This window comes from Oncorhynchus mykiss, chromosome 9 (assembly GCF_013265735.2).
Source record: "Oncorhynchus mykiss isolate Arlee chromosome 9, USDA_OmykA_1.1, whole genome shotgun sequence".
NCBI lineage: Eukaryota > Metazoa > Chordata > Actinopteri > Salmoniformes > Salmonidae > Oncorhynchus > Oncorhynchus mykiss.
This window is the reverse complement of record NC_048573.1, coordinates 17401446-17425869: the sequence shown is the minus strand read 5'-3', so window position 1 is coordinate 17425869 and position 24424 is coordinate 17401446. Positions and strand designations below refer to the sequence as shown.

The 24424-nt window shown below is 48.1% G+C and overlaps 1 protein-coding gene across 3 annotated transcripts in view; it reads left to right on the top strand.

Moving 5' to 3' along the window:
* Positions 1-23492, top strand: part of LOC110532943 (lysine-specific demethylase 6B) — a 145525-nt gene extending 122033 nt beyond the window's left edge. For all 3 annotated transcript variants that reach the window (XM_036987494.1, XM_036987492.1, XM_036987491.1), the window contains 19 exons: positions 4024-4108; positions 7201-7349; positions 7600-7726; positions 7958-8053; positions 8172-8427; positions 8567-8821; positions 9057-9230; positions 9980-10564; positions 11414-15099; positions 15298-15421; positions 16322-16427; positions 17998-18203; positions 18296-18480; positions 18766-19029; positions 19297-19484; positions 19809-19950; positions 20150-20276; positions 20596-20769; positions 21883-23492. In XM_036987494.1, coding sequence (XP_036843389.1) covers positions 7605-7726; positions 7958-8053; positions 8172-8427; positions 8567-8821; positions 9057-9230; positions 9980-10564; positions 11414-15099; positions 15298-15421; positions 16322-16427; positions 17998-18203; positions 18296-18480; positions 18766-19029; positions 19297-19484; positions 19809-19950; positions 20150-20276; positions 20596-20769; positions 21883-21906 — 6714 coding nt within the window. In that variant the 5' untranslated portion in view covers positions 4024-4108; positions 7201-7349; positions 7600-7604 and the 3' untranslated portion in view covers positions 21907-23492. The remainder of the gene's footprint in view (positions 1-4023; positions 4109-7200; positions 7350-7599; positions 7727-7957; positions 8054-8171; positions 8428-8566; positions 8822-9056; positions 9231-9979; positions 10565-11413; positions 15100-15297; positions 15422-16321; positions 16428-17997; positions 18204-18295; positions 18481-18765; positions 19030-19296; positions 19485-19808; positions 19951-20149; positions 20277-20595; positions 20770-21882) is intronic.
* The last annotated feature ends 932 nt before the right edge of the window (positions 23493-24424 follow it).

The following is a 24424-nucleotide window of genomic DNA, read 5'->3' as shown; positions in this document are numbered from 1 at the left end:
CGATGGCAGTTAGATAAAACAGCTCTTGCTGTTTCCATCTCCTCAACCTGCGTAAACCAGCAGGCTGCCAAAATACCACACTAGACTTTCAGCCTTGTACATGTACGAGAATGTAAATATCAGACCATTTCACCACGTCTGTCAGTAAAAGTCATGTTCGAGGATCCAGAGAGGGAGAGAGGGGTGTTGGGCATGGCTTTCCTCCTGAGTGTACTCTGCGACTTGGACCGACTTTTCAGAAACCACACATGTTCAGCTTCACTCCAGCCAGGATGAAAATCCACATTCTCCAACAGAATGGGGGATAGGAACATATTTCAGCCTTCTCTCTCGCTCCGGTTCTCTCAGCCTGCGTTGTCTACCCTTATTGTTGGGATGTGACAGTAAAAAGGTGAGAGGTCGTCCGTTTTAGAAGGCCAAACAGCTAGACCTAAAGAGACAGAGCAGCAGTACTATAGTTAGTGTGGAGGAAGAGTTACCTCTGTTCTCTACTAACCATAAATAGCCGCTGTAGGATGTTCTCTGTGTGTGTTTGACCATATTGGTGCTCTCCCGGTTTGTGTAGGCGGTAGTGTGTGTGGGAAATGCTTGGCTGCGTTGGTGACGAACTAGCCTGCATCACACACGCACGCACACACACAAACAAACACACGCTGTGGGAGCCTGGCAACGGAACGGACGCAGGCAGGCTGTGTGTTCCCGGCGGTGTGTGTGTGTGTGTGTGTTTCCTTAAACTCAATCCCTTTTTGGGGCCAGGTATGTAATGGACCAGTGTGGAGAGAAACCCACAGGCCTTTCGCCTCCCTCATCTCTCGAACTCGCCAGACACGCCGGAACCTTCTTTCTCTCTCTCTCGCTTTCTTATCAAATCAATCACTTATCTCTCGGCCTGTCAGGAACTAGTGTCTGTAGGTCGTCATCTTTACGTCATCCTTTATCTCTCTCCTGCGCTCTCTCTGTCTCTCTCACTCGCTGTCTCTGTGTGTGTTCGTAGTCTGTTATCTATGTTTAACTGAGCCCTTCTACGTCGCTTGTCTGGCTCTGGACCAAACCACTATGAGGCTGGCAGGGGAGTTCTCTGTTTGTCTCATTACTGGAGTCATTTGGTGGCTGACTGAATGTTGACTGAATGCTGACTGAATGTTTGTATTTAGCTTTGGAACAGTGGTAGTTGACTTCTAGTGGCTTATCATAGTATACTTCTTTTTTAATTTTTTACAAAAATAGTTTTATTTCCATATACACCGAATATGTGCAGTGAAATGTGTTGTTTTACAGGGTCAGCCATAGTAGTACACTACTATTCAAAGATGAGTACACCGAGTGTACCAAACATTAAGAGTATATTGACTCCAATGTTTCTCACAGTTGTCAAGTTGGCTGGATGTCCTTTAGGTGGTGGACCATTCTTGATACACACAGGAAAATGTTGAGTGTGAAAAACCCAGCAGCGTTGCAGTTCTTGACATAAACCGGTACGCCTGGCACCTACTACTATATCCCGTTCAAAGGCACTGATATCTTTTGTCTTGTCCATTCATCCTCTGAATGACACACATACACGATCCATGTCTCAAGGCTTAAAAATCCTTCTTTAACCTGTCTCCTCCCCTTCATCTACACTGACTTGAAGGGGATTTAACAAGTGACACCAATGAGTGATCATAGACTGACCAGGTGAATCCAGGTGAAGTCTATGAGGCAAAGAGCAGATGTTCATAATGTTTTGTTTACTCTGTGTATATTAGAGATGTGAGTCTTGAGTCATGTTTTGGTAGTTATGGTTAGGAACGTTTAGCATGATGATGATGATGATGGCATGGCCCTAGCCTCTCTCTACCAGAGTGGTAGCCAGGTATGTGATGCCGTAACCGTGGTGACGGAGGTGTTGACTGGAACAGGTCTTTAACGTCTGTCGTCATGAGAGTTTCACTGTTACCCAGGTGACATACAGGGGCTACAGTGGGAATTCGAACATTCGTTATGTTGCACAATATTCTTAGTTGCAATGTTAATTCTGCTGGTGAGATTCTGCGGTCTGTGTGGTAACTTCATTGTAGTTAGTTGGAATTCCCCTTACCCAATTGGGGAAATCGGCAACACCACAAGAGAACGCAGCATCTAAAAGTGACTAATAAGCCCCACTGTAATTTTATCATGGTATGGTGCTCTGGCGATTCCTGTGTTAGGCAGGTCGGGGTTTATGGCTATCTACATGTTTCACCATAACACCGGTTCACTAACCACCGATGACGGCACCTGAGAAATTCCCTGAGACGTCACGCTGTCACTAGCAACACCCCCGGTCACCTGACCGTAAGTGGCGTCCCAGTGGGAGGGGGAAGGGGGTGAAGTGTTAGGTTTGGGGTAAGCCCTTTCCACCGACCGCTGGGCGTGGCGCTGACTCACTCACCGGGGGGGTTCCCTGTGCTGTGACACCCCGGATGCAGCGTATCGCCACACACACCCACACACACACACAGCGTACTGACAGATATAATCAGTTGTCTGTCTCTCTATATAACCTGAGAAAGCTTGTCTTAGCTTCCTAATATTATCCGACGTTTGTTTCTCACCCATCCCCAGTGTTCAGTTCCCCATGCTGCACGTTTGTTAGTTTCCTTTTCCTCTCTCCTTTTCTCTCTTTCCCTCATCGGTCTCTCTGTGCCTCTACTCTCTCCTCTTCCCCCCCGTTCTCTCTCTCCCTCCCTCCCTCTTGTTGCTGCGCTACAGTTTCACGTGTGATAGTTGACTTAACGTGCCGACCTCTTCCTGTGAGAGGCTACTGTTGTTTATGTAGCAACAGCCCTTGTGCCTCTAACACAGTTATTCTCACCATTGTGTGTGTGTGTCTGTGAGCCCCCTCTCGCTTTGTGTTGTCGGTCCCCTGCTGATTCACCCTTTCCCCTCCTGCCCTCCCTGGGTTTCCACACACCCGCCGTGTCGACTAGGGAGTCGAAGCAGGGGAGAAGAGAGGAGGGGTGATGTCTCCATGTTCTTAGTAACCGTGGGAGAGAGCGAGACAGAGAGAGGAGGTTAGACAGACAGGGACTTTAGATATTAGTATGTCTGTCTCCTGACTCTGACTGATAAATGCAGTGTTGGACAGGTCTGGTTTCTCAGATCCGTTCTGGAGAAGTCTACCGACGCTGTCTGATGTAATAATATGAGTACAGCTATTGGGTCATTCCACCCAATAAAGCACCAGAAAGAGGATTTCAACACCCACCATCTCAGATTGTTCTGAAATAGTTTCTGTATGTAGAAACCGATACGATAAGCATTCCGGAAACATATTTCTTTAGAATTAGATTTCGGAGAAATTACGCTAATTGATTGCACCCAAGTTGGCTATTTTAATTTATTCATATAATAATCAATAAATATAGTACCTAACATCCCATTTCAGACCAGAATAGGAAACTATATTTATTGGAAAGGAGCATCAAGATCACCGTGCACTTTCATCAGAAGTTATTTCATCTGTAGCCTAATAAACTGCATGGTTTCCCCGAGTCGTAGTGGGAGGACCACACACCATATCATCACGTGACTCCAAGTTTACTTCCATATGATGGTTGTTATATCAATATTTGTTTTCATCACAGCTGTTTTTTTTATACGGTATGATATTAATATGTACCATGTTAATACCTAATATGCATAAAAACTGTGGATGGAAACATGCTTAGTGTTAGAAAAAAGTTTGATCCATATCGCATATTAGGTACTATAATTATTGAATATGAATTGAATCGTATACATTACAATGGCCAATTTGGGTCAAATCAATTAGCTTCATTTCTCAGATCAAATTGTATTTCAACAAAAGTAAGTTTCCGGAACGCTTATCTCATCTGTTTCTAACAACAAAGGATTTCAGAAGAATCTGAGATGGCTTTCTGAAATGACATGGAACAGCCCTATTGTCTGATACATACAGCTATTGGCTAATTGGGATTGTGTGTGAACAGATGTTGCGATCTTGATATTAAATCTGACTCTTTCTTCTGATTGGTCCAGGGCTGAAGAGATCCCAGAGATGATTGGCTGTAGAAGCTGAGACTTGACGAGACAGAGGATCTTGAATTAGGTGCTATTCTGAAAGGTAACTGTGTGTGTGTGTGTTGCTTGTGTATACAGTGCATTCGGAAAGTATTCCGACCCCTTGACTTTTTCCACATTTTGTGACGTTAGACTTATTCTAAAATTGATTAAATTATGTTTTCCTTTTGAAAAATGTATTAAAAGTAAAAAAACATACCTTATTTACATAAGTATTCAGACCCTTTATGAGACTCGAAATTGGGCTCAGGTGCATCCTGTTTACATTGATGATCCTTGAGATGTTTCTACAACTTGATTGGAGTCCACCTGTCAAAATAATTGTCCATAGAGCTGCGAGACTGTGTTGAGGCACAGATCTGAGTAAAGGTACCAAATCATTTCTGCAGCATTGATGGTCCCCAAGAACACCGTGGCCTCCATCATTCTTAAATGGAAGAAGTTTGGAACCCCCAAAACTCTTCCTAGAGCTGGCCGCCCGGCCAAACAAAGTAATCGGGGGAGAAGGGTTTTGGTCAGGGAGTTGACCAAGAACCCGATGGTCATTCTGACAGAGCTACAGAGTTCCTCGGTGGAGATGGGAGAACCTTCCAGAAGGGCAACCATCTCTGCAGCACTCCACCAGTCAGGCCTTTATGGTAGAGGTGCAAGACGGAAGCCACGCATCAGTAAAAGGCACATGACAGCCTGCTTGGAGTTTGCCAAAAGGCACCTAAAAGACTCTGGCCATGAGAAACAAGATTCTATGGTCTGATGAAACCAAGATTGAGCTCTTTGGCCTGAATGCCAAGTGTCACGTCTGGAGGAAACCTGTTACCATCCCTACGGTGAAGCATGGTGGTGGCATCATGCTGTGGGGATGTTTTTCAGCGGCAGGGACTGTGAGATTGAGGGAAAGATGAACGGAGAAAAGTATAGAGAGATCGTTGATGAAAACCTGCTCCAGAGCAAGGTTCACCTTACAACAGGACAACGACCCTAAGCATACAGCCAAGACAACGCAGGAGTGGCTTCGGGACAAGTCTCTGAATGTCCTTGAGTGGCCCAGCCAGAGCCCGGACTTGAACCCGATCGAAGATGTCTGTAGAGACCTGAAAATAACTGTGCAGCAACGCTCCCCGTCCAACCAGACAGAGCTTGAGAGGATCTGCAGAGAAAAATAGAAGAAACTCCCCAAATACAGGTGTGCCAAGCTTGTAACGTCATACCCCAAAATACTTGAGGCTTTGATCGCTGCCAAAAGTGATTCAACAAAGTACTGAGTAAAGAGTCTGAGTACTTATGTAAATGTGATATTTCAGTTTTTTTTATACATTTGCAAACTTTAAAAAAAATAACATTTTTGCTTTGTCATTATGGATTAGTGTGTGTAGATTGAGGGGAAAAAACTATTTAATCCATATTAGAATAAGAATGTAATGCAACAAAATGTCAAAAGTCTTTCAGAATGAGCTGTGTGTGTGTCTTTCTATGTGTCTGTGGGAATGTGTAAACCAGTCTGAGCTGTGTGTGATCTCCTAGTCTCTCTTTACATGGCATTAGTGTGTGTGTGTGTCTGTCTAGGGTGTCGTTATCCCACTCACACACGCGTACACACAGATGAGTAGAGGGGGAGTGTCAGCGTGGCTCGGTGTTGTCTTTATTTCCGTCTCCCTGGAAGCTAAAAACGGAGCGCCTGAAATATCTTCCCCCTAGGCTTTTAATAGCGAGGCGGCGCGAGGGAGGGAGGGATAAGGGAGGGATGAGGGGGAGGGAGGCCCCACACACGCTAGCAGAGCTAATTTAGGAACCAACGCTGACTAGAGTGGAGCTTTCTGCTGGCTCATCGTCACGGGTGTGTGTCTGTCACGGGTGTGTGTCTGTCACGGGTGTGTGTCTGTCACAGGTGTGTGCTCGTCTCCATTTTTAACAGGAATCTCCTTCTGTCTTCTGTAACTCTGTGTTGGACAACATGGGCCTTTTCTAGCTGAGTCTTCTCTGTTTCTTAGTGGTTGTGATCCTGTGTGTCAGCATCACTTTTTCTGGGTGATGTGACTTTTTGCATGTGTGTCACCGTGTGTGTCACCGTGTGTGTGTATATATATATATATACATACATATACACACACACACACCAGGCTATTTTCTGTGTTCTCCAACTTTCTTTGTTTGCCTCTCTGCCACATGTGGGAAGGTGTGGGCGTGAGATATAGGCAGCACAGCCCGTCCCTCCCTCCCTCCTTCCTTGAAGAGCACTTTTTATTTTCCACCCATCTCTTCTTGGTATTCTATCCTTCCTTCCTGTTCAGACCCTCTGTTGTGTCTTCCCCCTGTCCCTCTCCATCACACCTGTTCTAATAATGGGATTAAAACCTAGTGGATCCAACACACACACACACCTCATGTGTGTGTGTGTGCATAGATCTGTAGAGATATATATATATATATATATATATATATATATATATATATATATATATATATATATATATACTCTACAGATCTATGCACGCGCACACACACACACACAACACACAGTACAGCCACACACCCTATACCCTTGGTTAGTCTGTGTGGGTCTCTACCCCCTGTAGGGATTACAGTAACCTCAGGGCTCCCCTGTCATAGGTCCACCAACTCCCCCATAACCATCTGTGCTCGGTTAATAATCCTTCAGTCAGCTACAGCAGAGCTACCGTGGCCCCCTAGGGGCTGGGACACAGTGTAGCACTACCAGAGTGTACTAGCTAATTATACCGACACACAGACAATCTGGTTAGACTGTAATACCTAGACCTACTGTCTGTTGTGTAATAGTTGTTAAACTATTGTGAAGTTGACACATTTCTGCAGATAAACAGTTAGAGCTGTACAATGTCTGCTGCCTCCCTCCAACTCAACACACTGTATTTGAGTCACTGAGATGTTTGTAAGCTCTCTCCTCTCCAACTGTTCCATATCTAGACTTTCTACCTCTTCTTCCTTCCTCTGTCCTGTCTCCTCAGTCTCAACCCCTCCTCTCTGTCTGCAGTGAGTTCTGCTCTAGAGCTGAGCTATATAATGGAAAACCTACTGGCAATTATTGACTTGCACCTCTCTCCCCTTCTCTCCCTCCTTGTTCTCTCTGTCTCCTCTCTCCCTCTTGTTCTCTCTTAGACCTCTGTATTTCTCTCCTCTCGTTCCCTCTCTAGCCTAACAGGCTGTATAGTATTGGTGTTGAAGACAGGTGTGTAGTCTTCCCTTGGTCTTTGGTGTGTGGCCTTCTCTGTGCTGCAGTGGAGGGCTTCACAGACACAGCTACTGTGGTGAGTAGAAAGCGTGCACTTGCATTTTTGGGCAATCCACAAATGCTATAGGATTATAGTTTGTTGACTGTGTGTGTGTGTCTGTGTGTTTGTGCATGTGTGAGAAAAAGAGGGGAGTGTATGTGAGTAATTGTGTGTTAAGAAAATTCCTCCGCAGAGGGCACACGTTGTGTACATGCTGAGTGTGCATCTCTCCAGTGTGTGTGTGTGTGTGTTCCATATATTGAGTCCCGCCCTCTTCCTCCTCCAGGCTGGATGCATCACGCAGTAGAGCAGTTTGGCGGGCGTGGCACACGGGACTCCTTCTCTCTGGACGGACTCAGCCGGGTACCATGGACTCCCGTGGGCAACCGCGCCACCTGGGTGCAACCTGCCAGGTATGTTAGGTTTCCACGGCAACCAACAAGCCTCACACACACACACACACCTACTGGTCAATTAATTACACCTACACTAACTGACTTAGACCTGAAGTGAGAGAGTTTGAAGCTAAGACCACACGTTCAGTGTTAATCGTTATTTTAGGTTAAGGTGTATATTTCTCTCAGGTTAACTGGTCTCACAGTATTTAGTTCTGGTCTGACTCTTATTCTTGTTCTCTCTACCAGGTTTTCGCCAGGTGTCAATCAACACCAGCTCCTCCCCCATCTAGCGCCAAGTCACATGGGCGGATTGAACCATCCCAGTAAATTCTTCAATAATGGGTGAGTCCGGCATATGTTCCATTGGGCTAGCTGTAGTCTCCGCCTTGTCTTTCCTTGTCACTACATTAATAACTCCAGGATGTAGTCACTGTAATCTGACTCTCTCTGTTTCCAACAGGCCCATGCAGGTTCGTGGCGGGGAAAAGCTGGAGCTGTCCCAGGCCATGTTACCTAGCCTACAGAGAGGGGACCAGCAACGCCCCCTTCCTCCCCCCCACCGGGTGTGGGAGCAGTTGGGTCAGCTGTATGACTCCCACCCCCCTCCTCATTCACTTGTACCCCTACCCGGCGACCACGCCCCCCGCCTGCACAGCGGTGGATACAGCACTAGGCCTCCTACCCACCTGCCTTCCAGACCCAATCAGCTACTGAAGGTGAGAGAAGGGGCCAGTGATATGATCCGACAGGACGAGTGTAGATAAACGAGTGGCCTATCAGTGAGTGACGATTAAAGGCGGATGTCTTGTTAGGAGATGTAATGCTGACTTTTCCTCACTCTCTCCAATCTGTCAGTATGAGGGTCCTCAGGAGCACCATGTTCCCAGGGGTCCAGCATCACTGGGTGATGATATGTGGTCTCAGGTACAGCAGCAGCAGAGGGGTTACCCAGGGAAAATGCTGGGGGGGCAGCTGAAGAGGCCGGCACCCCCTCTCGGGGAGCACTCGGTCATCCAGCATACCCCGCCCCCCTCCCTTCACCCCTCCTCTCGCCCCAATGAGGACTGCCCCAGTCCTAGCAAGAGGAAGAGGAAGAGGAGTTCCGAGCAGGTACGTGGATGACTGAAACCACTGCAATCAACACTTTACTCATGCAGTTACTTTTACTTTCCACATACAGGATAAAGAAACCCAAGTCTATACTCTCTCATATGTAGCATCAGGTGATTGCATAGAATTATTTGTGACCTTTTGATATCTCAACTTAGTTTGTTGTTGTAATTTGACCATGTTGTTTTGATGGGACCTGCTGTAGTATTTACATTGTTACTCTACTCCTCTCCAGATTCCTCACCCCGGCATCCAGAGGTTCTCTGGCCCAGGAGGACAGCAGCAGCCCCCGGCCCACCTCCCCCCTCCCCCACCCAAACCTGCCTTCTGGAACCCCATACACAAGGGGAACGTCCCCTGGGCCCAGCCCGAACGCAGGAACGGGCCTCCAGAGTTCCAGATCAGACCTGTAAGAACACTACCACATCGTCAAGAGAATTCACTGTGCTTATCAGATGTGCTTATCAGATGTGCTTATCAGGTGTGCTTATCAGATGTGCTTATCAGGTGTGCTTATCAGGTGTGCTTATCAGGTGTGCTTATCAGATGTGCTTATCAGATGTGCTTATCAGATGTGCTTATCAGATGTGCTTATCAGGTGTGCTTATCAGGTGTGCTTATCAGGTGTGCTTATCAGATGTGCTTATCAGATGTGCTTATCAGGTGTGCTTATCAGGTGTGCTTATCAGGTGTGCTTATCAGGTGTGCTTATCAGGTGTGCTTATCAGGTGTGCTTATCAGGTGTGCTTATCAGGTGTGCTTATCAGGTGTGCTTATCAGGTGTGCTTATCAGGTGTGCTTATCAGATGTGCTTATCAGGTGTGCTTATCAGGTGTGCTTATCAGGTGTGCTTATCAGGTGTGCTTATCAGGTGTGCTTATCAGGTGTGCTTATCAGGTGTGCTTATCAGGTGTGCTTATCAGATGTGCTTATCAGGTGTGCTTATCAGGTGTGCTTATCAGGTGTGCTTATCAGGTGTGCTTATCAGGTGATTTTTTTTATAGTATTTGTTGTTGGTGGAACTTGGTTTGTTGTGTTTGACATAAAGTAACATGTCAGTTTATGAGATGCAGGTTAGGTGGTCAAATAGTTTGTCTATGGTCTCCTAGCCCACAAGTTCTGACCTGATCGTGTCGCTCTCTTTCTCTCTGGTAACAGGACTCAGCCAAGTCGGGTCTGGGCGGCTACACCTACAAACCTCCCCCTCCCTCCGCCCCTTCGCCAATCTCCCCAACCCGCATCTCCTCCCCGGGAGACTACCCCCAGGGGCGCGGAGCCCTCCCCCCACCCCACAAGCCCCAGTTCCCACCTCAGGCCCTCAATCAACCCCCCCACAATAACCACCCCCAGTACCCAAAACAACCAGCTCCAGCCCCGCCTCTCATGGGGATGGAGCCCCGGGGAGGTCCTCCTACCCCCCAGAGAGGCCCTACCACTGGGGGCCGAGGAATCAACAACCATCCCCCCTCTCATCCTCCTCACCACCAAGCTCTAGCAAGGGGGGACAGTAGAGGAGACAGGGACAGTAGGGAGCCCCCCCAACCCTCACCAGCAAACCACACCGGCGTGCCTTACAACACCCACCCTCACTTCCAGCCCCACGCGGGGCTGGGGCACACGGCCCCCCGCCCCCCTGCCCCTGCCTGCAGCACCGCAGTACCTCCGCAGCACAACCCCACCACCCCACACCATGAAGCGTGGAGGCCCCAGGGCCAGGGCAGGCCACAAAGCAACCACCCCCTGGTGAGTCCTGGTTTCCCAGCAGAGCTAATGTTGCACCCAGCCTCCATTTGTTAACGCGTGATCTCCGCCTTTTCACACTGATTATTTTCAAAATCCTGAATCGACGCCCAGCGGGCTCACTGGGCACTTCACGTAGACCCGAAGAGTCCGTGAACAACTCCCATTTTACCTACTCATTGTCATTTAGCGGAGGGTTCTGTTTGGAATTGATTGGGCTTAGTTAATGGACTTAGTTAATGGGCTTAGTTAATGGGCTTAGTTAATGGGCTTAGTTAATGGGCTTAGTTAATGGACTTATTAGTTAATGGGCTTAGTTAATGGACTTAGTTAATGGGCTTAGTTAATGGGCTTAGTTAATGGACTTATTAGTTAATGGGCTTAGTTAATGGACTTAGTTAATGGACTTAGTTAATGGGCTTAGTTAATGGACTTAGTTATTGGACTTAGTTAATGGGCTTAGTTAATGGACTTAGTTATTGGACTTAGTTAATGGGCTTAGTTAATGGACTTAGTTAATGGGCTTAGTTAATGGACTTAGTTATTGGACTTAGTTAATGGGCTTAGTTAATGGACTTAGTTTTTGGACTTAGTTAATGGGCTTAGTTAATGGACTTAGTTAATGGACTTAGTTATTGGACTTAGTTAATGGACTTTTGCTAAGAGGGAGTACAGGAAATATAAAGCATATCCAGTTTGCATTGTAGTGAATCGGGTTGGCGTCCCAAATGGGCCCTATCAAAAGTAGTGCACTGTGTAGGGAATTAGGGTGCCATTTGGGAAGCGGCCTGTGTCTGTTTGTATTGCGCAGTATCTTCAGTGTACTAACCTAGCATGTGTCTCTCCCTACAGGAGTCAGGTCTCTACAGGGCAGGGCCGGTATCTCAGGGGCAGCATCAGAACCAGGTCGGGGAGACCCGGGGTCCTGCACCCCTCCAGCATCATCAGCACGTCAGCCCCCCTCTGGCCTCCCCCATACCTCCTACCAGGACGCCAGTCATCACCCCCACCTTCACCCCCCATCCCCCCTGCTCACAGTCACATAACAACCGCTACAGTAGTAGTATGACTGGACCTGCACTCTCCACTGTGACCACAGCGCCCCCTGCTGTGTGTTCAGCTAACAACACCCCCAGCAGCAGCAGGAGAGGCAGGGAGACGATGGGAATGCTCCACCAGACCTCAGTTCCATCTCAGCTGGAGAGGGACCCAGAAAGGGGGCCTATCCACCCCATGCTACACCCAGGGTATCAGGGAGCCCGCGTGGGCACTGCTAGCCACCCTCACCCCCAGCGGGCACCACCCAGGCCCCAGCAGCAGCCTAGCCACCACCACCAGTCTGTCCAGGGGAAGGGTTACTACGGACGGCCTGAGCCTGATCGCACTCCTTCCTCTTCGTCATCATCCTCAGGACACCAGAGGGCAGGGGAGAGCGTTATCACCAGCAGAGGGTCTCACCCCAACCCCCTCCCGCAGACGGCGGTCACTAGCTCGCCCCATGACCGCACCATGACTGCCCCCCAACCCCACACGGTCAACTCTGCCCCTCAGCCAGGATCCAATCCCTCTTACTCCAGACTCTGTGCCCAGTCTACATCCCAGCCCCCCCAGGCTACCACCACCTCAGCCCAGGGGTATCTTAACTCTCGACCCCAGCCACCACCACCCTCAGCCCCGCAGTCCATGGAGGAGGCCCTGGATAAACTGGATGCTGAGCTGCAGGGTCATATGCAGGCCGAGGAGAGGAGAATGGACTGGGAGAGAGCGCAGGAGGAGAGGAAGAGGAGGGACTGGGAGAGAGAGCAGGAAGTGAGGAAGAGGAGGGATTGGGAGAGAGAGCAGGAGGAGAGGAAGAGGAGGGAGTGGGAGAGGGCGGAAGAGGAGAAGAGAAATAAGGAATGGGAAAAAGAGCAGGAGGAAAGGAAGAGGAGGGACTGGGAGAGAGAGAGGGAGGAAGAGGAGAGGAAGAAAAGGAGAGAGTGGGCGAGAGAGGATGAGGAGAGGAATAGGAGGATGGAGAGGAAGGAGGAGATGAGCAGGAGCAGTAAGGGGAGAGAGGAGTCCGCCATCGAGAGTCTGGAGAGACTCCTGTCAGGCAGCACTTCTTCTGCCCCACCTCCTCCTCGCCTGTCCACTGTCTCCACCTCCTCCTCCTTTGTCCTACCTCCACCCCCACCACCCCCCAGCCAGTCCTCCTCCTCACCCCCCTACCCCTGGCTGAGCCGGGCCGGGGCACCCCCTTGTCCCCCAGGCCATGCACCACCGTCTCCCGCCCCCCTGGAGAGGTCGCAGCCGCCCCCTCTCACCCCCCAGACGGAGTATGCTAGGGAGAAGCAGAAGCAGAGGCAGAGGGAGAAATGGAGTGGGAGTCCCCAGTCATCATCTCACAGTAGTAACGTTACCTCAGGGAACAACGCCCGGTCCTCGTTGGGGCCCTCCTACCCTAACAACCCCTCTGCTGTTACCTCTTACCCCAACCACCCCTTAAATAACACCACCATGCGAGGCACCCCCCGTCCACCCAAAGACACTCCCCAACCCAAGGAGAAAGCTAGTCAGCAGGCCAGAGGAGTAATTGGGCCTACGGGTCCCCTCCACAGCTCCATCAGCATCACCCTCCGAGAGCCCCCCAAACTCTTCCAGGCTTTCCCCAGGGACAGCCTTTCGTCCGCGACCAACCCCTCCAGAACCACCAGCAGCACCTCCAGCACAGGGGGTCTCCTCCACAAGCGCATGCCCAGCGGAGGCCTAGGCAGCCTGGGTAGCAGCGCCAGCAGCAGCAGCAGCAGCAGCGGAGACTCGGACAGCGCCCAGTTTGAGGAGGAACCATCGGAGCTCTCTACGTTACTCCCGGACGGTCTGGCCAACATCATGGCCATGCTGGATGAGTCCATCAAGAAAGAGGAGGAATCTTTCTATAGCAGCGACCGAAACGGAGCTAGAGAAAACAACACCTTCTCTGATACCGTGCCACCGGACAAGAGCTACCTGCGCGCCCCGGACCTCATTCCGGCGCCCAAGCAGCAACCGCAGGATGACTTTGTTGGGGCGAACCTCCACGCCAGCCCCCCCGTGCTGAGCCGACAGGGCTCCCTGGCCTCCCCCTGCAGTCGGACCTCCTCCCTCAACGAGGAAGAGGAGGAGGGTTGTCCCACCCTGAAACCCGCTCCGGAGCTCCACAAGCCAGCCGTCCCTCTCAACCCCAACCCCCAGTCAGGGACTAACTACAGCCACAGTGACCTGGCTAAACTCTACGGTCTCCCGGAGCCCGCGAAGAGCGAGTGCGACGACGAAGATGAGGAAGAGGAGTCGGAGACCCCGTCCAGTTCCCCTCCCCCGCCCCAGAGACCCCACCTCCACCAGACGGGGGTGAGCAGCACCTTCAAGTCCCCGGCCGCCCTGGAGAACCAGAAGTACACCTACAGAGGAGGTCCATTTGGCCGCCCGCCCCCCTCCGCTCTGGGGGGACTGAAGTACTCCTCCTCCCTCTCTCTGGGTCCCGACATCCAACAGCAGCAGAATAGCACCTCCCCCACCTCCGATTCCACCAATCACCCGGGCTTTACACCGCCCCGAAAGTCCCGCCCACACTCACCCTCCAACTGGGAGGCCAAGAGACAGGTCAATATCAAGATGGAGGCGCCTGATATCTGGAGAGATGGGAGGGAGGCCACGGAGAAGAGGATCCATTCCTCAAAGTCACATTTGAATCCCTCCACACAATCCATCAAGATGGAGCCGAAAGAAGAGATGAAGCTCACTACCATCTCTGAGTCTTCTCTAGCCGAGCTGGGACGGAGCTGTGAGGTCTCCCTGACCCGGCACTCCAATTCCCTCCCCAGCAACAACACCTCAGACAGGACCAAGACTGAGCTGAAACACGAGGACAGGCACCACAAGCCTGAGAGAGAGAGGGAACAAGACAGAGAGAAGGACGGAGAGACTGAGAAGAAGAGGAAACACGGCAACAGCAAGAAACACCAGGACAGGAAAGAGAGGAAGAAAAAGCACAGAGAGAAACGAGAGGAGATGTCCTCCTCCCACTCCAGTTCCAAACGGCACAAGGAGGGCAAAGTTCACAAGGAGAAGGAGCACCTGCGGATCCTTGGGAACGCGGACCTCCAGAGCAAGGAGATCCGGGAGAAGGACCGCGACCACGTTCACGCTGACATGGAGAGAGACCGGAAGAGGAGGAAACAGGCTGGTTCCACTAGCGGAGACGAACCCTCAGAATGGGCGTCCCATAGTAGAAGTGAAAAAAGTTCTGGTGTCATGTCCTCTTCTCAGGGCAGTGAGGTTGGATCGACACTGCAGGGTTCGGCTGCTGACTTCATGAAGCTGAAGGCCCTGTCGGACGGGCCGCCCAAGGAGCTGAAGGCCCTGTCGGACGGGCCGCCCAAGGAGCTGAAGATCAGGCTGATCAAGGTGGAGAGCGGAGACCGAGAGACGTTCATCGCCTCGGAGGTGGAGGAGAAGGGGACATCGCTGGAGGAGATCAACATAAACAACACAGCCTCAGAGGTCATACGGGCCTGCAAGTGAGTATGGAGGAGGAGAGGGGGATGGAGGGGTGAACAAGGCAGGAGTGTTGTGGGAGAGCGTGTGGGGCGGTTTTACCAACTGGAAGTAAAGGATGGTCCATTCTAGTAAAAACATTTCTAAAAAGACAGCTTTTATGCTCTAGTTTGTGACAGTGTTTTATCTATAAAAAATAAATAATTGAACTCTTCTCTCAGGGGTGCGAGGGTGAAGGGGAAGTTCAGAGAGTCCTACCTGCTCCCTGCGTTCTCTGTCAAGCCCCTGTTTACTACAGAGCCCATCCCACGGGAGAAACTCAACCCTCCCACACCAAGCATCTATGTAAGTCCCTGTCGATCACCATAACCCCACCACACATCTCACATATCTATCTTTCTCTACACCACGTCTCCCATGATATTATTACACTCTGTCTCTTTCTCTAATAATGTGTAGTGTGAAATGAAAATCATTTTCTAAGCCTGTATTTATTATGGATCCTCGTTAGCTACTGCCAGTTACTCTTCCTGGGGTCCAGCAAAATTAAGGATCCCGGGCTGTATCACAACCGGCTGTGATCGGGAGTCCCATAGGGTGGCGCACAATTGGCCCAGCGTCGTCCGGGTTAGGGGAGGGTTTGGCCTGGGTAGGCCGTCATTGTAAATAAGAATGTGTTCCTAACTGACTTGCCTAGTTAACTAAAGGTTAAATCATTTTAAAAAACAAATCACAACAGATTTCACAACACATTGTGTGCCATCAGGCCCCTACTCTACTACCACATATCTACAACACAAAATCCAGGTGTACGTGTGTGTATAGTGCGTATGTTATTGTGTAGGTATGCATGTGTCTGTGCCACTTCAGTCTCCCCAGTTCCACCAGGTTTATTATTGTTTTTATCTGATTCTACTGTTTTCATCAGTTACCTGATGTGGAATAGAGTTCAATGTAGTCATGGCTATATGCAGTACTGTGCACCTCCCATAGTCTGTTCTGGACTTGAGGACTGTGAAGAGACCTCTGGTGGCATGTCTTGTGGGGTATACATGGGTGTCCGAGCTGTGTGCCAGTAGACAGCTCAATGCATTCAACATGTCAATATCTGACACAAATACAAGTAGTGAAGTCAATCCCTCCTCCACTGAGCCAGTACTGTACTGCCCTCTGTTGGTAGAAAACGGCACCTGATGTGAATTATTATAATTGTACTAACTGTTCTATCCTCCCACCTCTCTATAGCTGGAGAGTAAGAGAGATGCCTTATCCCCAGTACTACTGCAGTTCTGTACAGACCCCAAGAACCCTGTTACTGTCATCAGAGGACTGGCTGGATCCCTACGACTCAGTGAGTTTAACACATCCCGTCACACACACTTCACGTCGTTATCAATCATTTATTCAACATAATCTACCACAGTAACCACACAAATTATTCATTCAAACTGCACTACCTACCTACAAATAGTAATCATGCCACACCATTTCATCCCACACAGTCAACTGCGTTTATTTTCAGCAAACTTAACATGTGTAAATATTTGTATGAACATAAGATTCAACAACTGAGACAAACTGAACAAGTTCCACAGGCATGTGGCTAACAGAAATGGAATGTGTCCCTGAACAAAGGGGGGGTCAAAATCAAAAGTCAGTGTCTGGTGTGGCCACCAGCTGCATTAAGTCTCTCCTCCTCATGGACTGCACTAGATTTGCCCGTTCTTGCTGTGAGATGTTACCCCACTCTTCCACCAAGGCACCTGCAAGTTCCCAGACATTTCTGGGGGGAATGGCCCTAGCCCTCACCCTCCGATCCAACAGGTCCCAGACCTGCTCAATGGGATTGAGATCCGGGCTCTTCGGTGGCCATGGCAGAACACTGACATTCATGTCTTGCAGGAAATCACACACAGCAAGAGCAGTATGGCTGGTGGCATTGTCATGCTGGATGTCAGGTTGAGCCTGCAGGAAGAGTCCCACATGAGGGAGGAGGATGTCTTCCCTGTAACGCACAGTTGAGTTGAGATTGCCTGCAATGACAACAAGCTCAGTCCGATGATGCTGTGACACAAGACCCCAGACCATGACGGACCCTCCACCTCCAAATCGATCCCACTCCAGAGTACAGGCCTCGGTGTAACACTCATTGCTTCGACGATAAATGCGAATCCGATCATCACCCCTCATGAGACAAATCCGCGACTCGTCAGTGAAGAGCACTTTTTGCCAGTCCTGTCTGGTCCAGCGACGGTGGGTTTGTGCCTGCAGGCGCCGTTGTTGCCGGTGATGTCTGGTGAGGACCTGCATTTACAACAGGCCTACAAGCCCTCAGTCCAGCCTATCAACCTATTTTGTGCTTTCCTGGTGTAACTCTGGCAGTTGTTGTTGCCATCCTATACCTGTCCCGCAGGTGTGATGTTCGGTTGTACCGATCCTGTGCAGGTGTTGTAACACGTGGTCTGCCACTGCGAGGACGATCAGCTGTCCGTCCTGCCTCCCTGTAGCGTCTCACAGTACGAACATTGACATTTATTGCCCTGGCCACATCTGCAGTCCTCATGCCTCCTTGCAGCATGCCTAAGGCACGTTCACACAGATGAGCAGGGACCCTGGGCATCTTTCTTCTGGTGTTTTTCAGAGTCAGTACAAAGGCCTCTTTAGTGTCCAAAGTTTTCATAACTGTGACCTTAATTGCCTACCGTCTGTAAGCTGTTAGTGTCTTAATGACCGTTCCACAGGTGCATGTTCATTAATTGTTAATGGTTCATTGAACAACAGTGTTTAAACCCTTTACAATGAAGATCTGTGAAGTTATTTGGATTTTTACGAATTATCTTTGAAAGACAGGGTCATGAAAAAGGGACGTTTCTTTTGTTGCTGAGTTTATGTTAAACCACTGTTTCTCTCTCTCTCCTCAGACCTGGGTCTGTTCTCCACTAAGTCTCTGGTGGATGCTAACTCTGAGCATGCTGTGGAGGTGAGGACCCAGGTACAGCAGCCTGCTGATGAGAACTGGGACCCCAGCGGCACGGGGCAGACCTGGCCCTGCGAGAGCAGCCGCTCACACACCACCATCGCCAAGTACGCCCAGTACCAGGCCTCCAGCTTCCAGGAGAGCCTCCAGGTATGGATGGATGCAATGATACACACACATCATGTGTACACACACACCTCTTATATTTCACTTACCTCTACCTTCTTCTTTTGTGTCTTCAGGAGGAGAAGGGGAGTGATGAAGATGATGATAACGAAGATGAGGAAGACAAAGAGAAGAGTAAGGAGACTAGCTCTGAGACGTCTAACAAAGACCCCACAAGCAAAGACGCTACCAGTACCGAGCTGAAACCAGTGGGGAAGATCATCAAGTTTGGCACCAACATTGATCTGTCAGATCCCAAGAGGTAAGCTGGAGATAGGGATGCATTTTATTACCACATAGAACATGTGGGACTTTTCCCATTTGTTCCAGAACTTTCCTCTGAGGTTTTGCTGACCCATACTGGTCAGGTTTCCGTACTGCATCTTTATTACATAAGCCACGTCCATTGCTAAGCAAGGCCATATTGTGCAAAATCACGATAGTACATAAGATCCTTAGTGATGATAGCGTTGATGCTACTACTGCCACTCAGACTGGGTTCTGTTGGCCAGTTTATAACCCTGTCCTCCCGCTCTCTCCCTCCCAGGTGGAAGGCCCAGCTGCAGGAGCTCCAGAAGCTTCCGGCCTTCATGCGTGTGGCGTCCAGCGGCAACATGCTGAGCCACGTAGGTCACACCATCCTGGGCATGAACACTGTCCAGCTCTACATGAAGGTCCCCGGGAGCCGCACGCCTGGCCACCAGGAGAACAACAACTTCTGCTCTGTGAACATCAACATTGGGCCTGGAGACTGCGAGTGGTTCTCTGTGCATGAAAACTACTGGCCGGCCATCAACGACTTCTGTGAAAAGTAAGTAGTGTGGCCATTGGTTGATACACTAGCGTGACTTACTGAATGTGTTGATGATGAGGAACAATAATCCATTCCTGATTTGAGCCTGTTTGATGTAGGGGAAGAAATCTGTCCAATTCGCCCTTCCAGGTAACTAGAGCTCAGCTCGTGAGTCCTTAGAATGTAAAATAGTACAAGTGTCTCATCTACTCAAGTGTACCATTCTCCCAACGTATCACCCACTACCTCAGAGGATCTAACCCCAGTATCACCCCCCTCCTTCAGGCATGGAGTAGACTACCTGACCGGTTCCTGGTGGCCTGTTCTGGAGGACCTGTACCGATCCAACATCCCCGTGTACCGCTTCATTCAGAGACCAGGAGACCTGGTGTGGATCAACGCAGGGACCGTCCACTGGGTTCAGGCTGTGGGCTGGTGCAACAACATAGCATGGAACGTGGGACCACTCAACTGTACGTTAACTCCCTGATAAAGGGAACTACATTACTCTTGCTACAGATGCAAATGTTTGACTCCGCCCATCTACTGAAACGCATTGCCTTAAAGCCATTGCTTGACTTTAATGGTTAAGTGTTGTTTTATGGACCTGTTTGTCTTGGTCAGCCATTTTGACTTGAGAGTTTTGAGGTTAATGACCGTAGTCCAAATCCACACCAACCAAACGCACAAGTAGGGGACGGATGTTGAAGATCCGTTGAAGAAACATACAAGGTCACTAACTGTTGAAGCGCTTTCAGAACGTCAGGCACTAATGTTAGCGTTGTTCCTCTCTGCAGCCTACCAGTACCAGTTGGCCCTGGAGAGGTTTGAGTGGAACGAAGTGAAGAAGGTCAAGTCCATCGTCCCCATGATCCACGTGTCCTGGAACGTGGCCCGCACCGTGAAGGTCACCGACCCAGACACATACAAGATGATCAAGTGAGTGCAGGCCGATGGGTCCTCTATTTAAGCAGTAAGGCCAGAGAAAGAGTGGTACGTGGTCAATATACCACAGCTGCTTTAGTGTTATTATAAACTGGTTACCAAGGTAATTAGAACAGTAAAAAGTCCTTTTCTGTCATACCCGTGGTATTCCATTCAGGGCTCGAACCTCATCCTCTCTCCCTCCCTCCCTCAGACACTGCCTGCTGCAGTCCATCAAGCACATCCAGGTTCTGCGAGACCAGCTGGTGACCGCAGGGAAGAAGATCTCCTACCAGAGCCGGGTGAAGGATGAGCCAGCCTACTACTGCAACGAGTGTGACGTGAGTAATACATCTACCCAGCCCTCTCGATACGAACCCTCAAACCCCCGTCCCCCCCCCCCCCCCCCCCCCCGTCCCCCGTCTGCCAGCACCAAACCGCCTTCTAACTGAACCCAAAACACAAACACTTACCTTACAATCAGAGAGAGCCCGTCTCTCTTCTGAAAACCGCATTACTTCAACCCGCTGTCTTCCCTCATGATTGCTTCAGCATGCTTTCAATTCATCCCCATGCATTACAATACGAGCCCTGTCCCATAGCCCAGTGATCCCTGCCTGTATACTGACTGGGTGTGTGTGTATATATTCTGTCCACCAGGTGGAGGTGTTTGACCTGCTGTTTGTGACGTCTGAGAGCGGCAGCAGGAAGACCTACGTGGTCCACTGTGAGGACTGTGCCCGCCAGAGGAACCCCAGCCTCTCCAACAACGTAGTGGTGTTGGAGCAGTACCGCATGGAGGAGCTAATGAGTACCTACGACACATTCAACCTGGTGAGGAGACAAATCTTTTTCTTATGAGACACGCATATTTTTTATTGAACCTTTTATTTAACTAGGCAAGTCAGTTAAGAATAAATTCTTATTTACAATGACAGCCTACCAAAAGGCAAAAATAAATACAATATAAATATAGGACAAAACACAAGAGACACTACATAAAGAGAGACCTAAGACAACAACATAGCAAGGCAGAAACACATGACAATACAGCATGGTAGCAACACAACATGACAACAATATGGTAGCCGCACGAAACACGGTACAAACATTATTGGGCACAGACAACAGCACAACGGGCAAGAAGGGAGAGACAACAATACATCACACATAGCAGCCACAACTGTCAGTAAGAGTGTCCATGATTGAGTCTTTAAATGAAGAGATTGAGATAAAACTGTCCAGTTTGAGTGTTTGTTGCAGCTCGTTCCAGTCGCTAGCTGCAGCAAACTGAAAAGAGGAGCGACCCAGTGATGTGTGTAATTTGGGGACCTTTAACAGAATGTGACTGGCAGAATGGGTGTTGTATGTGGAGGATGAGGGCTGCAGTAGATATCTCAGATAGGGGGCAGTGAGGCCTAAGAGGGTTTTTATAAATAAGCATCAACCAGTGGGTTTTGCGTTAGGTATACAGAGATGACCAGTTTACAGAGGAGTATAGAGTGCAGTGATGTGTCCTATAAGGAGCATTGGTGGCAAATCTGATGGCTGAATGGTAAAGAACATCTAGCCCCTCCAGAGCACCCTTACCAGCCGATCTATAAATTACGTCTCCGGAATCTAACATGGGTAGGATGGTCATCTGAATCAGGGTTAGTTTGGCAGCTGGGGTGAAAGAGGAGCGATTACGATAGAGGAAACCAAGTCTAGATATAACTTTAGCCTGCAGCTTTGATATGTGCTGAGAGAAGGACAGTGCACCATCTAGCTATACTTCCAAGTACTTGTATCTTTCTTATGAGACACAGACACACACTATTTCTTATTATGAGACATGCACACACAACCTTTTTCAGTTTTTTTGTAAGACACGAGCACGCTCACTCAGTCTGCCCTGACAATCTGAGGCTAGTATATCTAATGTTCTGTCCTGTCTTCTCTCTCCAGGCTGCAGCGCCCAGTTCACGGTGATGAAGATCCTCCACGTCTCGCAGCCATAACCAAAACTCCTGCCAGACAGGACTAAACACACCTTTTAAAATGTCTTTTAACCTTTTTTCCTTCATTATTTAAGATATTTTTTACTACTACTGCCGATCAAAATAGCCAATCGAAAACCAGTTTACTACTCATCATCACTGTTTACAAAACCAAACCGCCAATCAAACTCCAGTTTACTTTTGTTGTCTACGGTGCTCAAGACCAGCTTACTGGTTTCTGGAGGACTTGAAAAAACGGAAAGGCAGTTGGTGCTAGCTACCATTGTAAACGATTAACTGAGTTGACGGTTGTTATCAATGGCATGAATTTTTGTTATTTCCGGATTTCTTAAAACAAATTGTCGTCTTGAATACTAAAATGTGTACATGCTGTTTGTATTTTTTTGTGGGGTGCTGTTTTCTAAAATAATTTATTTTCCTTTTTTTAAGACTAGATCAGCCTAGATATATACCACATTGGCCTTGTGACTTGTATTTAGAAGAGAAATAAGATGGAAAATACTAATAATAGAGATGACATTTTTCTAAAAGCATTAAGAATAAGAAGACCCATTTTTTGGGGGGGGTTTGGAATGCTTCGAAACATACGGGTTTTAAAGACAATTTTGTTTTTTAGTTCTTGTCTTTCTGACTCTTGTATGTGTTGTAAATGTTGTGTTTTTACAAATGTATAATGTTTATTTCCTTAGGAGTGAGAAAGAAGGCAATTGTCACACCTCTTTAGGGCATCAGGTCTTTGTTTTAATCATTTGTTTCCATTTTTCATCGTGATAATATTTCAGTTGGTGTAATAATTAATTGTGTTGTACCTCTGATTTTGTTTTGAGTTTTTTTTTTTATATATACAGATGTATTATTTTTTTTTTTGGAGGGGGGGGGGGGGGGTATTTTACATTGTACATTGTTCTTTTTTTATTTAAAATGTGTCTCGTATTTATTGGATGTCTATGTTCTCCCCTTGTTTTTATTAGGGTTGTACAAGTTTGAAAGTTTTTATGGTGATTCTAAGTCCTCTGTAACAACTTTGTCACAGGAGGACAAAGTTTTCTCTGGTGCTTCTTCTGGTTCTATACATATATAAATGATATTTCTAATGAATATAACTTACACCTTCCCCTGTAGTTGCTAGGATACACAGCCGAGGTAGAAAATTGACTAACGGAATACTGTCTTTGTAATGTGTGAAAAAAACAAAACTACATTTTCTGTACATTTTTTACAATTTTTATCTGAGAAATCGTCATTTTGTTTTTCATCCTTTTTAGGGGCCTTTAGATTAAATGAATGATTTTTAAAATGTTATCTGTTGGAGTATTGACAGTTCTCTGATGAACAATTTCTTCTTTTTAATCCTTTTTAAGATGAGAATTCTATTTTTCCTGTTCCAAAATACCTTTTCATTCATTTTAAACTGCACTGTTTAGAGAATTCACAGACACACACACACACACACACACACACACAACAAACTGAGCCAGACATGTCTTAAACACTTTGTGAATTTGTGTGACATTACTATGATTATTATTAATAAATAAATGCTTTTGATTAAAGCCACATTTGCATATTTATTTTTTTTACTTGAAAATGAAATTGATGGTACTCACCTCAGCTGAACTGCTAACACAGTCACCTGAGTTGTTCTGGCCGATGTATGAAACAGACCACATCTCTTACCAGATACCACCACCAATTGGAAATCCCCTAACGTAAAGAAATAATGTACCATCCCAGTTAGTCAATCTGAAAATATAGTGTAGGCTACTGTGGCCTTGTAACTATAAAATATAGTGTAGAATCTAGCATAATGAATAAAGCCCTCGGGGCTACCCATGAGCATTTGGCCTGTTCAAACCGAGAGGGAAAACCCCTGCTTGACTGTTTACTTGCCTAGTTAAATAAAATAAATATAATATGTAATAATAATCCATCTATGGTGTTTTTGAACATCCAGCTCATCATGACTTCCTGCCTGCGGCTGATTGGCTGACAGACTGACCACTGACGTGGGTGTGAGGGGATGTGAGACAGAGGAGCGGATATCTTCTATTTACACTTTGGCCCCATATACAATAACAACCCGAACCCTCATATCGCTCGGCTGTCGCAACATATGCCTGGCACTTGCAGAGGTCGCTTCATTCAAGACAATCACTAACAGTTTTGTTTGTGTGTGTAGAAAAAAATAAAAATCGGTGTTAACAGGGGTTTCCATATGGTGAATCTCATCCAAGGTAAACTGAGTGAGGAAGCAGGCCCTAACCAACAGCAGTGTCATACAGATAGCAGACAGGGCAGGAAATAGCAGGGAGCAGCACACAGGACTCAATGACAAAGTAGAGATTTCAGTTTCTCTCCCCTGATCATTTCACTGACAGAGACAACTCTATAGTACGTGTGAATTATTTCAGGGGATAGGAATGGACTACCGCTGAATGGTGGTGAAATAGCCAGTAATTGTTTTGACATCCATGATTACGGATGCTGAT